This window comes from Carettochelys insculpta, chromosome 27 (genome assembly GCF_033958435.1).
Source record: "Carettochelys insculpta isolate YL-2023 chromosome 27, ASM3395843v1, whole genome shotgun sequence".
Lineage (NCBI taxonomy): Eukaryota > Metazoa > Chordata > Testudines > Carettochelyidae > Carettochelys > Carettochelys insculpta.
Genome location: NC_134163.1, coordinates 3456306 through 3472477, shown reverse-complemented (window position 1 = coordinate 3472477; position 16172 = coordinate 3456306). Strand labels below are relative to the sequence as shown.

General features: G+C 49.4%; 1 protein-coding gene across 3 annotated transcripts in view; it reads left to right on the top strand.

Moving 5' to 3' along the window:
* KANK3 (KN motif and ankyrin repeat domains 3) overlaps positions 1-16172 on the top strand; it is a 69730-nt gene that overhangs the window by 38217 nt on the left and 15341 nt on the right. For 2 of the 3 annotated variants that reach the window (XM_074977953.1, XM_074977954.1), the window contains 3 exons: positions 11199-11280; positions 12858-14780; positions 15806-15905. In XM_074977953.1, the coding sequence (XP_074834054.1) occupies positions 11199-11280; positions 12858-14780; positions 15806-15905 (2105 nt within the window). The remainder of the gene's footprint in view (positions 1-11198; positions 11281-12857; positions 14781-15805; positions 15906-16172) is intronic. The other variant, XM_074977956.1, reaches the window with a different exon arrangement.

The window sequence follows — 16172 nt, the reverse complement described above, 5'->3', positions numbered from 1 at the left end:
GACATGGTAGCAGTTTTCAGGTATCTAAAAGGGAGTCATAAGGAGGAAGGAGAAAACTTGTTCTTCTTGGCCTCTGAGGCTAGAACAAGAGGCAACGGGCTTAAACTGCAGCAAGGGAGGTTTAGGTTGGACATTAGGGAAAAGTTCCTAACTGTCAGGGTGATCAAACAGGGGAATAAATTGCCAAGGGAGGTTGTGGAATCTCCATCGCTGGAGATATTTAAGAACAGGTTAGATAGATGTCTATCAGGGGTGGCTTAGACAGTACTTGGTCCTGCCATTGGGGCAGGGGGCTGGACTCGATGGCCTCTCGAGGTCCCTTCCAGTCCTAGTGTTCTATGATTCCTCTGATTGGTTGCATGTCTGCAGCTGAGCCCAGCCTGACAGCATCACCTGCTGGCCACCGTCTGCCCTGCCAGCCACAACCGGAGCCTGCTGCAGCTGCCTGACCGCTGCTGCCCAGCAGGGTGAGCACTGGAGCTGATAGATAATAGGGGACAATTGGCTTTTTTTAAAAGAAAAGCTCTCGGGAGAGTTGTCTTAAATGTGGGATTGTCACAACCAGGACGGGACAGGGGCTCACCCTGATCTGGAGTCAAGAGTCACATCCCTCCCGGTACTGCCCTGCCCCAGGGCCCTTGCTCTCTGGGGTCCTCTCCCTCACCATACTCCCCCCTGCCTGTCTTCTTTGACTCTCCTGCCAGTCATCACCCACTCCCTTACTTCAGGGACAAACTGCAGTCTAAAATGGCCCTGCAGCAGCAGCAAGGGGGTGTGGACCTGCTGCCTTTGCCTTCCCTGGCTGTGTCTCTGCAGCCCTAGTACCCTCAGGCCTTGAGAGCAAGGCCTCAGACTGGGACTTTGCCTGGCCAGAGTTCCCACGTTCTGCCTATCCTTCCCCAGCCCTGCTCTGTCTCAGGTGCCCTCTCTAGCTTCTCAGCAGCCAGGTCCCTTCTGCTCCTGCTTTTCTCTTCCCTCACCCCCCCAACTCCGAGCCCCTAATTGGCATTTAATTGCCTCAGCTGACAAATAAAATCCCTTTCCAGTGGACCACAAAGTTTCAGATTTCAGTTTGTAGTCTACTGAAAAGGGACTTTAAACAACCATCTACAGCAGGAGTGCACAGAACTAACATTCATATTCAAATTTGACACATTAACATGTGGTTTGAACAGGGACAGCAATTACCTGACCCATTGTAAGGACTCTTTTACATACTTTGATGTTTTAAGGGCAGATGGTGACCAAAATAATAAGGGGGGCTGGAGCATATGACCTATGAAGAAAGGTTGACGGAATTGGGACTGTTTAGTCTGCAGAAGAGAAGACTGAAGGGGGATTTGATAAAAGCCTTCAACTTACTGAAGGGAGGCTGCAAAGAGGCTGGAGAGAGGCTGTTCACAGTGGTCATGGATGGCAGAACATGGAACAATGGTCTCAAGTTGCGGTTGTGAAGGTCCGGGTTGAACATTAGGAAAAACTTTTTCACTAGGAGGGTGATGAAGCACTGGAATGGTCTACCCAGGGAAGTAGTGGAGTCTCCGTCCCTGGAGGTGTTTAAGTCTCACCTCAACAAAGCCCTGGCTGGGCTGATCTGATGGGTTTGGTCCTGCCTAGGGCAGAGGGCTGGACTTGATGGCTTTTTTAGGTCTCTTCCAGCTCTGTTCTATGATTTAACTCTTAACTTCCGCAGCCCACGCTGTCCCTCTGTTCTTCTGATTTGTCAACCTTGATAACAATTTTTGGACCTCTGCTTTGTATATTGAGTCTGTTCTGGTATGGCTATAATCTGAAGAAGTGGGTCTCTCCCAAGAAATCTCATCACCAAATAAATTTTGTTAGTCTTTAAAGTGGTACATTACAAGAGAAAGTAGCTAGCTAAAAAATAGAAAGATCACCAAACTGGTCCTACCCAATGGCCAGCAGAACTCATTGCCATTAAGTATCACTGTGGCCAAGAGCAGGATTCAAACCAAGAATTGGCATTCCAATGACTAGTGCACACACCTATTGTCACAATAGGTAGGGCAGCTATAAACCTTCTAGCTTTAGGGTATAAGCCAACCACTAAGCTACAGGAAGTAGGAACAAACATTCCTATCTGCAGGATCGCTATGGGGTTCTTGCACTTTCCTCTGAAACACCTGATAGTGTCTGCTGCTGGAGACAGGCTCCTGGTCTAGTTTGGCCCTGCTCTGACCCCATCTAGAGCAGGGCTGAGTGACATGTAAGTTCTGGTATGGTATGGCATCAAATCTGAGTGACATGCTGATTTTAACCTTACTCCTAGCAGCTTCCTGCCTTTCTGATCAGCAGAGCTCTGTGCAATACAAAATGTGTATCTGCACGTATCGGTAAAAATGAGCCACGCACGTCCACATCCATGCACGTGTGTACCCACGGCTATCATGTGGTTATCTGCAAATTTGCAGGATTCTAGATACAAAATTTGTATTCTCTTCTGCATCTGTATCTGTGAAAACGAGCCGCATATATCCACACCTACATCCATGAATGTAGATACCCACAGATATGAAGCGAATATCTGTAGATTTGCAGAGCTCTACTGCTCAGGAGCAGTGTGTGGAGCCGCCCTGCTGCCAGCTGCTGGTATTGAAGGTTTAGACAAAACTTGCCTTCTCCCTCCCCAGTGTCTGGGTTTTTCTTGTAAACCTGCTGCAGAGTGTTAAATGAATGAACACCTCCCTGACAATGCTAGAGCTCCCCATCCACACACCCCTGACAGACCTCCATGGAGGAATGATTCCCATTTTCTGGTTTGCCCTGGAGGCTGGCAGAGGCCTTCCCTAAGAGTGACCTTCATTTTTGTTTGTTTTATCCCTTTGCGTCTTCCTCAGTTGTTCCTGTCTATCTGTATAACTCCCAGCTTAACTGTTGGACCCTTGTATGCCCCATGTCATTGCAGGCGCTGAGCACATCACATTCTCCCCACACCTGGCCTGTATGTGCATCATTGCAGAGGGAAGCCATACCTACCAGGAGTGGGGGCGGGGGGTAGAGTGAGGGCAGTAGCCTCAGTTGATGTTACCAAGCATGCTCATAAACAGCAGATTTAGGTGTGCACACAAACAGCATGACCTCCCCCCTTCCCCTCTGCACTGGTCTCTCATGTCACTGGCACATCTGGTGGGACCATTGTTTGGAACAATTCTGCATCATCTGCCTTTGGTATAGGAAAATACAGAGGAATTCAAGGAGCTCGGCCAGGCTGTGGTTTTACTAGGAGGCTCTGAAACTGAGGGACGTGCTGCCATGTTGCTGTGTCATGTCTCATTTCTAACAAGGGGTTTAAACAAAACCCCAGATCACAGCATCCCTGGACTGTACAGAATCTCAATGTAGCTGTAAATTTCATCACAAACATATGATCCAGTACCCCTGCATTTTGGGAGAGTCAAAATCCAGAGGTGGAGCCAAGTCTGATACCCTGGGTTCTCTCTATTTCTCCAGCTGTGGCAGAAGAGAAAGCCAGTGGAAAAATGGGCACTGGGCTGTGTTTGGGATGCTGCTGCAGTCACTGAGTGTTGGTTTTATTTCATAATCTGTGCATGGGGCTTGTTCTAATCAGTGCCTGCTGGGACTGAAATCTCTGTTGTGATTGGCCAAGTGGCTTTTGATGATATAGCACATCTGATAAAAAGGGTTGTTTTTGGAGCTGAAGTTTGTCATGAGCTGTTGGGCCTGGAGTGTTGGCTGCTCTGATTTGGTGCTGCTTCTGAGAATCAGAGACTCCCCTTCCTTCTGCTCCCCAAACTGTGGGGTTGTTTGTTCAAGCAGTTTCCCACAAAAGCAAACCTCATTGTTCTTGGAGCACCAGTTCAGGCAGCCGGCAGATGCTGACAGATGTTTCAGTGCTGAACAATTGCATGTTCTTGCTCCCCAGCTAATTGACTCACTTTCTGGAATTCTTTCAAAAACATATATTTTTCCTCACACTTCATGGAATTGTATGAGTCGCTCCTGGAGCTCTGCTCAGTTTTACTACCCTCATCTCTTGCTCATACTCTTTCCCCACTCTGTGTTCCCCTACAGCAGTGAAGCAGGCAAGGCCTTGGCTGCTAATTGTGCCTCAGTGTCACCAATTTGCATTTGCTCTCACTTCCAGACTGCTGTGTGTATCTGAATTTGGGTTTTGAAAATCTGTGCTGCCCCAGCCCACCCTGCCAAGGTTGAGGGGCAGAATCCTACTGGGGCTCCACTCACACTCTGCTCCCTGGGAGAGCACAGCCCCATCTGAGCAAAAGTCTGATCTGCACAGGAACAGGCTGTGGAGGAAACAGGCTGCTGCAGGACACCTGGGACACTGCAAGGCGTTGTGTGCTGCTTCTGGACAGCCAAATTTGTACCTGTGACAGCTTAGCTGAGTTTGGTCATCACCTCAGGAAATTACAAGAGGCTTGGAGTGACAAATAGCAGGAGCTGGCTCTGTGCCTCTTGCTCCCTTAGCTTAGCTTACATTGGTCAGGCTGCACCCCCTACAATTGCCTGACCCCACACCCAGAGGATCCAGTGAGCTGCTGAGGCCTGGTCTAAGAGTGCAGCTCTCAACACACTCTGGCCTGTTGCTGCTCCTCCAGGCGTAGCACAGTGCCACCTAGCCCTGGCAGTCAGGAGCCACTGGCCTTTCACAGGGGACGTCACCGGGTGGTCGGACATTGCTGGAGCCATGTTTACCAGTGCAGGTGCTCTGAGAGCCAGAGCTGGTCACATGGGCAGAAGGGCACAGGCATTCCAGCTAGGCTAACAGGGATGAGACAAGTGAGGCTGGGTTCAGATGCAGCTGAGCCCATGGACAGTTTGATCTACCAGAGGCCGCAGCCACATGAGGAATTCAAGCCACCCTCACGCTGGTTATAAAACAATCCAGCCATCTGGGTCCCAGATAAAAGTTTTCTTAGCATTGAGAGCACAAGCTCCATGGACCCCTGGGCTGCACCCTTGGAATCTGTGCCCTGCTCCTCTTTAAGTCGCTCTGGCCTGCAGGACTTATCCAGATTGTCATGTGGCTAGCTGAGGAGGGCAGTTGAAGCATCTGGGAGAGCTCTCTGGGGCATCTTCTAATGAGCCTTCACTGCAATAGCAATGGATCAAGTACACAGATTAAAGGAAGCATGAACATTTCTCAGCTCTGCTCCCTTCTGTGACCCATTTGTTTCTCTCATCTGTTTTCCCTTTGTTTCTCCTCCCTCCTCATCTTTGTTAGCTGGCCATGCAAAGAGGAGAGAAGGATTCCAGGCCCTCTTATTACCTGAACACCACAAGATTCTGATACGCTGTTTCTTGCATCCCTAGTTTCTGTCCCTTCCCCGTTCTTGTGTTCTCCTTGGCAATGATTAGGATTAGGCCTCTTCTCTGGCACCTCTTGTGTTATCAGTGAAGCGAGAGCAGCGATTTCTCTTTCTGCACCTAGTATGGAATTGCTGTGTGTAGAAGGAGCTAATTTTAGCAAGTATGATTCATATAGCAGCAGCTCTGTCAAGAGCTGGTGAACACCCCTTGCTACAGAGATAACCAGCAACTGCTGAGTGTGGGGAGACTTGGACAAGATGAACCGAAAGCCCTCCACACAGACCTCTGCCAAGGCCCTTGGAGCAGGGCCTCTCTGGCTTCTGCTTCAGTGCCAAAGTGCCCCACTGGCCCCGCTTCCTGCTCTCAGCACAGACACCCAGGGCACCTCCAGATCTGTTCAAGTTACCATAAAACAAAAAAGCAGTCCTGTAGCTCCTTAAAGACAAACAATATTATTTATTAGGTGATGCACATTCATGGGACAGACCCACTTCTTGTGAGTCTTTAAGGTGCTGCAGGACTGCTTTTTTGTTTTGTAGCAATACAGACTGATACAGCTACTGCTCCAAGACAATTACCATAGTTAGGTGTCAACTGGCCTCATGAAGACCCAAGCCACTTCTGATGGGAGATGCCCTAGATTGCGCAAAGCTTGGGAACAGCCTGAAATTAAAACGGTTTGCCTGGTACAGTTCTGGGCTGATCCTAGATCAGTGCAGGAGTAAAGCTACATAATGTGCAAGGTCCAGGAAATCAACTTTATGTGCAGTGGGGTACAAAGCAATTTCAATCTGACTGGTAACAGCCTAAGACATGAGCCAGCTTACCCAACTTGTAACTTGCATTTTGGAGTCTTTGCACCATTACAATAAGTGGGTTGCAGAAGGCTGAGCAACACTATATCCTCACCAGGGCAGGAGGAAGAGGTAAGCCTCGGCCCATTACTGGGGAACTAAAAGCAAGTTGTCTCCTTTGACATCCCATGGTTTGATCACAATGGTGACCATACAGTGGCCACAGTTGTATCAAAAACTACTGCCAGTTCTGTAACCAGAAACTCAATACAGTAGACCCTCAACTTACATGATTTTGACTTACATGTTTCTTGCAATAATGTAAGTCAAAAATCATAGACTACTAGGACCGGAAGGGACCTTGAGTCCAGCCCCCTGCCCCAATGGCAGGACCAAGTACTGTCTAAACCATTCCTGATAGACATCTATCTAACCTGTTCTTAAATATCTCCAGTGATGGAGATTCCACAACCTCCCTTGGCAATTTATTCCCCTGTTTGACCACCCTGACAGTTAGGAACTTTTTCCTAATGTCCAACCTAAACCTCCCTTGCTGCAGTTTAAGTCCATTGCCTCTTGTTCTATCCTCAGAGGCCAAGAAGAACAAGTTTTCTCCCTCCTCCTTATGACACCCTTTTAGATACCTGAAAACCGCTATCATGTCCCCCCTCAGTCTTCTCTTTTCCAAACTAAAGAAGCCCAGTTCTTTCAGCCTTTCTTCATAGGTCACATTCTCTAGCCCTTTAATCATTCTTGTCGCTCTTTTCTAGACCATCTCTAATTTCTCCACATCTTTTTTTGAAGTGTGGTGCCCAGAACTGGACACAATACTCCAGCTGAGGCCTAACCAGCACAGGAAAAAAAATAATTGGAAGTACACATCTCCTAGAACTGAGGGGACCTTGAGAGGTCATCTAGTCCAGTCCCCTGCACTCCTGGCAGGCCCAAGTACCATCCCTGACATCTGTTTGCCCCTGATCCCTCAATAGCCTCCTCAAGGACTGAGCTCACAACTCTGAGTTTAGTAGGCCAGTATTCAAACCACTGAGCCATCCCCCATGAGTGATGGGGAGCTGGGAACCAGGAAGCAGCCTGTCTCCCAGCTCCCCTCTGCTTGCAGGAGCCCAGAAAGTGACCAGTGCTGCTGTACCTGGCTCTGGGCTCCCTGCTGCTCACAGGAACAGGAAGCCAGGCACAGTCAGGACCAGGGAACCTGATGGTGGCAGGGCCCCTCCCCCACTCCATCCCAACTTACATGAAATTTGACTTATGGGTGGCTGCCCAGGAACACAACCTACACATAAGTTAGGGGTCTTCTGTAGCTACCTGTAACAGAGTCGACCTGCTCTCCAGCATCCCTCTGTGGCAAAGGGCACCCCATGCAGTCCTGAGGGTGGGATCTGATGCACCATGCCCAGGGTGCCATCAGCTCCTTTATCAAGCTTGTGGCCAGTCTCTGGCCACCAGGCCCTGCCCAGGTTACAGCTCAGTGCTCACTCAGGTTGTCCCTAACCCAACACTGTATAGGTTGAGTTCCTGTAAGAAACTACCTGGCTCTAGCCCCACAGCTTCTTTTATATTGGCCTGCTGAGCCGTGATTGGCTGCTACTGAGACAGTCACTCTATCCTCCCTGGAGGACCTCTTGTCTGCTCCTCACTCTAGAGGGTGCTGGGTTTAGTCCATCTCATTGCTACCGGTCCTTCCTGCAAAATAGCCAAACCATCTAACACAGAGGGATGATTAGAGGGTTGCCAGCTTTCTAACCACACAGAACAGAACAACCAGGCCCAGTTTCATTCACTTCATCCCTACTCCCTCCGTCACTTGTTTTCCCCCACCCTCACTCACTTGCACCAGGCTGGCTCAGGGGACTGAGGTGAGGAAGTGGATGAGGCACTGTTTGGGGGTTCTGTGGAGGGGGCAGAAGTGAGGGGCTCTGCGATTGGGAAGGGACTGCGGGCTGGGGGTGGGCGTGCAGAAGGGGATGAGTGCTCTAGCTGGGGGGCATGAGCCAGGGATGAGGGCTTTGGGGTGCAGGAGGAAGTTCTGTGCTTGGGCTGAGGAGCTCAGGGTGCAGCGGGGCTTGCAGGGTGTGAGGTCTGGGAGGGAGTTTGGGCATAGGAGGGGCTCAGGGAAGGGGCAGACTACTTTTGGTAGTTTGAGTATGGGACGATGTTCCAACTTGAGGCAGTGGGTAGAGGTGCAGTGGTGGAGGGGGTGCAGGCTCCAGCCAGGTGGTACTTGCCTCAGGCTGACATGTCCCACTCCTAAGCAAAAGTTGCCAGGGAGCTCTGTTCCTGGCCAATAGGAGCCACAGAGCCACGTGCTCAGAATGGGGGCAGCATGCTGAGCCCCCTGTCCACTCCTGAGCTTAGGAGCTGGATGTGGTGGGCACTTCCATGTGCAGCATTGAGGCAGGGCAAGTAGGGAGCCTACCTTAGCCCCACTATGCTGACAATGGACTTCTATTAGCCTGGCCCATGGAGCTGACGGGAGCCACCAGGGTTCAAAAGCCAGAAGTCTGGCAACTCCAGGGACACAGCCTGCTGCAAATACCTGGGGCAGAGTCACATGGCACAAAGCTCAGGCCTAGGCCAGCCCCTTCGCCCCCCACCCACCCAATCGCTTTTTCCAAACTTCCTGTAACTGTCTTGGCTGTGTCCTGGCTCTAATGGTCTCTAACGTGTCACCCAGGGCTCTTGGCAGTGGAGAGTGAGCCAGGGTCTCAGGGGCTAAATGTACAAGCCTCATAGCCCAGGCTGCAGTGACCTCATCCACTTAGATATGTGGTCTGGTGGAGGGAGAGAGATCTGCAAATACCTGTGGTGCCGAGCTTCCCGCCTGTGCTGCAAGCGCCCTACTGTCTGGCGTTTTGTGGGGAGCCCCAGTGCTCAGGGCTCCCGGTGCGTGAGCTCCAGGGAGGCTCTCGCTGGGAATTTGTTTTCTTGAGGAAGTGTATTTGTGGGCTTGGGGTTCCCAAGAAAAGTTCAGAAATGTGAGCCCATAAGGTGCAGAAACCAGAAAGGGAATAAGAAAATTCCAGCTGTATTGTTTGGCTTAAGCATAAGTGAGATTTTAATAAATAATCTCCTTGCTTTCTTGACCACTTTGGGTTGGCAAGACTGAGAAGAGAGATGGGCCAAAAAGCCTGTCAAATGTTCCAGACGTGGCTTAGAAAACATTCCAGAAATGCCCTTACAACCCCAGACCTTGCAGGCAATTTGATTCCAAAAACCTGCCTCTTGACCAGGAGGCCAGCCTGCAGGAGGAACTAAGCAGCTGAGGGTGGCTGCGAGCTCATTGCAGTGTGTGCATCAGGTCCCGCTTCATCATTTTCTCTCCAGACAGGCCCAGGCCTGGCTTGGATACAAACCCCTCCACCTCCATTGTTATCTCAACTATGACAGCATCAGCTAGTGGCCAAGGTACTGATCTGGGACTTGGGAGACAGGTGTTCAGAAGAGCAGCCGTACTCCATCAGATCAATGATCATCTAGTACAGCTTTAACGATGACTGTTTCTAGGTTTTCTGGGGCACTGCACAGAACAGAGCAAATGTGGGGAGATCTCCCCGTGTCTTCCCCTTCCAGCTTCTGGCAGTCAGAGGTTTAGAGAAACCTGGGGCATGAGGTTCCATCCATGTCCATTTTGTCTAATAACCATTGATGGACTTATCCTCCAAGAACTTACTTAATTCTTGTTTGAAATTACGTCTACCTTTGGCCTGTACAACATTCCATGACAGAGAGATTAAATGTGCATTCTGTGAACAAGTATTCCCTCTTGTTTGTATTAAATTTGTTGCCTATTAATTTCATCAGCTGACCCCTGTTGTTTTTGTAGTATGTGACAGGGTAGATGACTGTTCACTTTTTCTGCACCATGATTTTATAGATCTCTATCATCCGCCTCAGAATAAAATCTTTTTATAACCTGAGCAGTTTTAGGCTCTCCTCATATAGAAGCCATATCATACGCTTGATCATCTTTGTTGTCTTCCTTTGGATTTTTCCAGTTTAACTCATTCCAAAAAGGAAGGAGTAGATCAGAGCTGCACACAGTAGTCGAGGGTTGGGTGCTCCATGGTCTATTCCTGGCTCTGCCACTAACCCCTGTGTGCCCTTGGGTGAGTCTTTTTCTCTCTTTATATCTTGGATTCCCCTGCATTGTGTATTTCTGCTCTTCAGCAAATAGCACAGGTATTGCTTTAGCCTACTTGTCTCCAGGAAGGCTTTCTCCACCTGGAGATTTTGAATTAACAGTTGGGAGAAGATGAGGAGAGGCGATCTTAATTATAAAGCATTTTAATAATAATCTCTACCTCTTAAACATCTCTCTTGATCAGGAATTCTCAAAGTGCCTTACAGAAAAGGTCAGTGTCATTCTCTCTGTCTTACAAGTCAGAAAACTGATGTGCAGAAAGGTGACAGGTACCTTAGCATGTCCCAGCAGCAGAACCAGAACCGGAACTAGAACCTGGGTCTCCTAAGCCTTGGTTCAGTGCTCCTTATAGTGCGCCTTAGAGCTCCAGCAGACAAGTGCTTCGTAAAAGCTAGGTGCTGTTACAGAGTGTCCTTTCTCTGGTGCAGTTGGTTCCTGTTCAGACAAGTTTATTTCCCAAACTTCACTTCAGGTCTCTCTGCCCCAGAATGCATTGCAGACTCTAGCTGAAATTTCCCCTAATCCTGGTTACACTGTGTTTTGAGGCAGACGGCCCAACAAGTGGAGTGGCTAATGGCTTTCAGGGCAAAGGGACATTGAGGATCACCCAACTAATCTGTGTGGGAGATGCTGGCTCCTGCTGCACTGAGCATTCTGAGGCCATTTCTGCAGGAGAAATGCTCAGTTGCCTGGGCCCAGAGCTCTCTGCAGGCAGTGGATTTCACCAGTTGGTTTCCTGAGGCAGCAGGAGGTTGGTCCCCTTGTGATCAGGGTTTCTGTTGTGACATTTTTGGCATATGAAGTGGAGTTGGGGTGTGAAGCTGGGAGGGCAGTTGGGGTTGGCTAGATGGGCTTCCTTCCAATCTGTGTTGCTGAAAGTCACACCCCATCCAACAGGAGCAAATTCACTCCAGCTCGTAATGTCTTTTCAGATTTGCAGTCTGCTGCTCTATGGCTTTGTGATCCCCTACAAGAAGATGGCAGAGCCCATACATCTCAACCAGAATCTCCCAGGTAAAGGGGCATGGGCAGCTCCTAGTTGAGGAGTACCATAGAGAGGTGTTTTCCCAGTGCTCACCTCTGAATGCAGAGATGGGGTACCACCTGCCCTGCCATTAAAGTAGGTGGAGGAGGTTCAATCTCTACTGCAAATGAAAATGACAGAAGCTGCAGCCTAATTAGGGCTGGCTGCACCTCCAGTGTTGTAGCCGTAGCTGTCTGTGGGCTGTTAGAACTGAGCAAAGCCCAGCATTCCCGTCCATCAGGAATTTATTTCAGCATTTGTTTTCATACAAATTGAGGTGAAAATTCAAAATTTTGAATTTTTTTTATAAAATTGAAATTCTGAAGAATTTGGCTTTGGAAATGTTGAAAATTTTCTCATTGTTGAAATGACTCAAAATGCTTCTTTCCAGTTATCTCAACATGAAACTGGGTGGTCATATTGTGGTACATTGTCTTAGACCTGACTCCCTGCCTAAAGTGCATCTCCCATGATGCACCACATGGGTTGGGCTGAGACAAATTTATATTGCATTATGGGAGATGACTTCCAGGTCATCAGAGAGAATGTGAGGGTTTGAACTACATTCCTGTATGTTTCGGCACGATAGGAGGGCAATGCTGGTTTTAATGTTTAATTGAGCTGACTTGAAATGATGTTTTGGGTCAGCTCAACAAAATGAAATATTGTCATTTGGGTCAAACGCGACCAAAATTGAACTTTTTATTTTGTTTTGTCACTGGAAAGTTTTTGGTAAAAATCAAATTTTTCCCACTGAAAATGTTAATGCTGTGATACTGTATTTTGTGTCAGAAAGTCTTTGAAAGAGAAAATCCCTGACCAGCTCTAGCAAGATTCTAGTCAGGATTCAGAGTTAATTCATGGGAAGGGTCACCTGGAGAGGGGACACTAGGAATCCTCCATTTGTGCTAATGATAGAGGGTTTCTTTCAGATGCTCCTGGGCTGGGACTTACACTGGAACAGGGTAGCAGCTGTGATTGCAGTAGACTGAAGAATGATGGGGAGCTGTCACTGCAGCAGGCAGGGAGGGGGAGCCCCTCCAACTCCTCTCCTGGTACTCTAATCCCAGAATAAAGCTTTTTCATGATACCTAGGCTAACCTCTCTGTAGGCTGAGCCAGAGCACATTGCCACCAATGAGATTCTTTCCACTGTCTTCAATGGACCCTACATCACTTTATCTCATGGTTCTGCCCCATATAACATGCCCCAGTTTAGCACCCTGTCTATAGTCTGACTGTGCTGCTTCAGTTCCTTCTGAAAGACCCCAAATTAATCTTTGCCCTCAAATTTGGGTGTGAAAATCACATGGCATTGAAAAGAAGGGTCCAGGCTTCCCCCAGAGCTCCACATGATACACAGAGCAGAGGGCAACTAGAATTATTCCAGACCTATCTCCGGCCAGAGGAGAATGCCCTGGGCCTTTTCTTCCAGTCTGGGCACCTATGTGAACTTTACCCATCCAGCAGAAAAAGCTGAAAACGTGGAGACAGGGACAAGAGATGGGTTTGATGAACTCAGGTCCTTGATGACTATACCAATGGTTTGTCTTTGGCTTTCCTGGCAGATTTAGGTGGTCCCTTCTTGTACAGAGATCAGGATGATGGGGAGAAGAGCTCCTACTCTGTGGAAACCCCCTATGGCTTCCTGCTAGACCTAGACTTCCTGAAATATGTTGACGACATTGAGAGTGGTCAGACTCTCAAGAAGATGTCATTACACCGAAAAGCAAAAGGGCCCAAGCTGCAGCCTGGTTCCTTGCGAAGCCCCGGCAGCCATGCCAGTGGATGGACCTCCACTGAGTCTCTGGCATCCACGGCTAGCGAGGATGGAAGGAACGTGCTCCAGTTATCTCCATGCCTCAGAACACTGTCTTGGTCCTCAGAAATGAGAGAGCCACTGAGCAAACAGGCTTCCAACCCTATTTCTCCAACTCCAGTTATAAATCTCCTCCCTCCCCCTGCTCCCAAATCCCTCATGAGAAACCTCCAGGTGGAGAAAACCTTGCAAGAGACAAGTAGGAGGCTAGAGCTAGACCAGCTTTCTTTGCTGAATAGTGGAGATGTCCCGACAACTGGGCCACCCAGCAGTCCCTCTAAAACTAGCCTCTCCAGTGCCACATCCTTGCACCAGAGCCATTCTTCTACTGTCCCTTTGAACGTAAATGGGGATAGCCAAGCTATTCCTGGCCCACCTCTCACCAGCTCAGTAAGAATGAGCCCTTTGAATTCCGGAAGGAGTACCCCAGCCACCAGTATCAGCTCAGCACATTTGCAGCATGTGCGGGAGCAGATGGCTGCTGCCCTCAAGCAACTCAAAGAGCTGGAGGAACAAGTCAAGACAATCCCAGTCCTAGAAATGAAAATCTGCAAACTGAAGCAGGAGAAGGAGAAGCTGATAGCAAGTTTGCAGGAGCAGCCCTTGCCTGAAACGAGCGAGGCTTCTGTTTTCAGCTTTCCACCCGTATATCTCAGTGCAGATGTCACCCGGGCAAGCCAGGAGGCTCCCATGGAATTGGAGAGGGAACTGGAGTCAGTGAAGGCTCGAGCAAGTAAAATCACAGAGTTAAAGCGACTCACTGAGAAACTGTCTGCTTCAGAGAGAAATGTGCGGGCCACCCGGTCAACAGCTCACCCAGCCAAGGCCGTGGAGAAAGCATGTAAGTCTGTAGGTGTTGGAGAGGAGATGAACATGAATGAGGCCGTGTTCTACTACCGATCTGGGAAGCCATGCCATGAAATTGCTGTTGGCCAAGAGACTGAGACCAAGGATGTGGCAGTGTGGGTCATGGAGTCCTTGTTAGGGCTTCCTACAGAAGCAGAGAAGGAAATCGAGATGTTGCAGCACACAATTGGCCACCAGAAAGAGATCATTGCGATGATGGAAGGCCACTTGAAGGACGCGACTAAAGAGCTTGAGGAGTTAAGAGTAGAGGTTTGTTCCAGAAGGCCAAAATCTTTGATAGATAAAGAAATAATGGCTAAACCTGAGATGGTAGAAGCACACACACAGGCTGCAGTATCAATGCAAAGCAAGGGGTTAGGCAGCCACTTGGAAATGATAGATAAGGGTGTGGATTGCTCTCCACAGATGTTGTGCACTGGAGTCAGCCATGATTCAAAAGGCAAAGACGTTGCTGTTGGTCCAGATTCATCAGCCATGTGCGAAGAGAGAGGCTCCCAAGCTGATCTGGAGATAGTAATTGATGCATCAGTGGAAGATGCAGATCTAGGTATGGCTGGTAAGACGTCTAAACAAATCCCTAACGGTGCCAGAGAGTGTGGAAACCAGGTGGATGCTGCTGAGTCTGGAGCCGCCAGTGGCTGCAAGTCAGCTGTGCCTCTGAGAGGGGATAGGGCATTGGAAGTGGAACATGGTTCACGTTTAATTCCCCAGAACTCCAGGAGAGGGGTGTGCGTGCATGTGTGTGCAACGCAGGAGGCGCCTCCGGAGGAGAAAGACGCCTACGCTCCTTTGAGTCCCGGGGCTGGTAAGTCTCTTACGTGAGCACCGGCTGCACGCTAACAAGCCTCATGCCTGCGCTCTGAGGCTGTGTCTTGACCCTGGAGGAATATGCCCTTTGGTATTTCTTCTCAAGTAATAACTGGACAGAATCCAGGCTGTTGGGTGGAGCCTGGACCCCTAGGAGCCTGGTTCTCCACTCACTCACACTGGTTTGTCACCATCCCATCAACATCAATGGAGCTACTCACTGGTGCCAGTGAGAGGAGACCCAAGATCCCAGAGGAGGCCGTGTTGATACGGTGCCTGGGTAGATGACCTCATAGGTTATGGGACAGTTGTTCTGAAAACAATATGCTTCCAGCCCCCTCACCCCCAGTGAATTAGCCCAGAGGTTTCTGGGGATGAGTGAGGATCTGTAGGCTGGGAGAGGGGAGCACAGTGTTGTGCTTAGCCAGACAGGTGGAGCCATTGTGTGTGTGTGCCGGGGATGGGGGTGAATTTTAGGTGGCGGGTAGGGCAGGGATTGTGTTCTTGTGTTTGAGGGCAATAAGACATAAATGTAGAATCACAGAACAATAGAGCTGGAAGAGACCTAAAAAAGCCATCGAGTCCAGCCCCCTGCTCTAAGCGAGGATCTCCCACACCAGCACAGGCAGCTGTTGAGAGTCAAAGTCCCAAGCACTGTGGTTTAGAGCTGTTCTTCTTGGAAGATCACTTGTGGCTCTGCTGAAGCTCGGTGTCCAGACGGCTCGAGCAGCAGTTTCCCTGGTGCTTTGTTACCCTCTGAGCAAGATGAAGGCAGAACAAATCCCAGACATGTGGTGGGGGGAGACAGAGCTACAAGAGGAGAATCCACCAGCTCAGCACACTGCTAGCTGGGACTAGCAGGCTCTGGACAGGAAGCTTCTTTGCCCAAACCCCCACCCTGTTCTCACACACCTGGACAGCAGGAACTGTAGGAGGAGTCATGGATGGAGTAGGGCCCTGGCTCTGCCTTTGTACCAAAGATAGGACTTCCCGTCATGTTACCCTTCATCTCTGTTTCTGCAGGCACCCTGAAATCAATCATGAAGAAGCGAGATGGGTTTCCGAGGAACGAGGCCGAGGGTGGGAAGAAGAGTCTGCAGTTTGTGGGGGTCCTGAATGGGGAGTATGTGCTTTTCTATCCATCTGAATCTAGCTTGTTGGTCTAGGGGTATGCTTCTTGCTTTGGGTGTGAGCAGTCCTGAGTTCAAATTCCACACAAGCCCTTGAGGTTCTCATCCTGGGGAGGGATAGCTCAGTGGTTTGACCATTAGCCTGCTAAACACAGGGTGGTGGGTTTAATCTTTGAGGGGGCCATTTAGGAGTCCAGGATAAATAAATTTTTGTGGGGAGGGATAGCTCAGGGGTTTGCGCATTGGCCTGCTAAACCCAG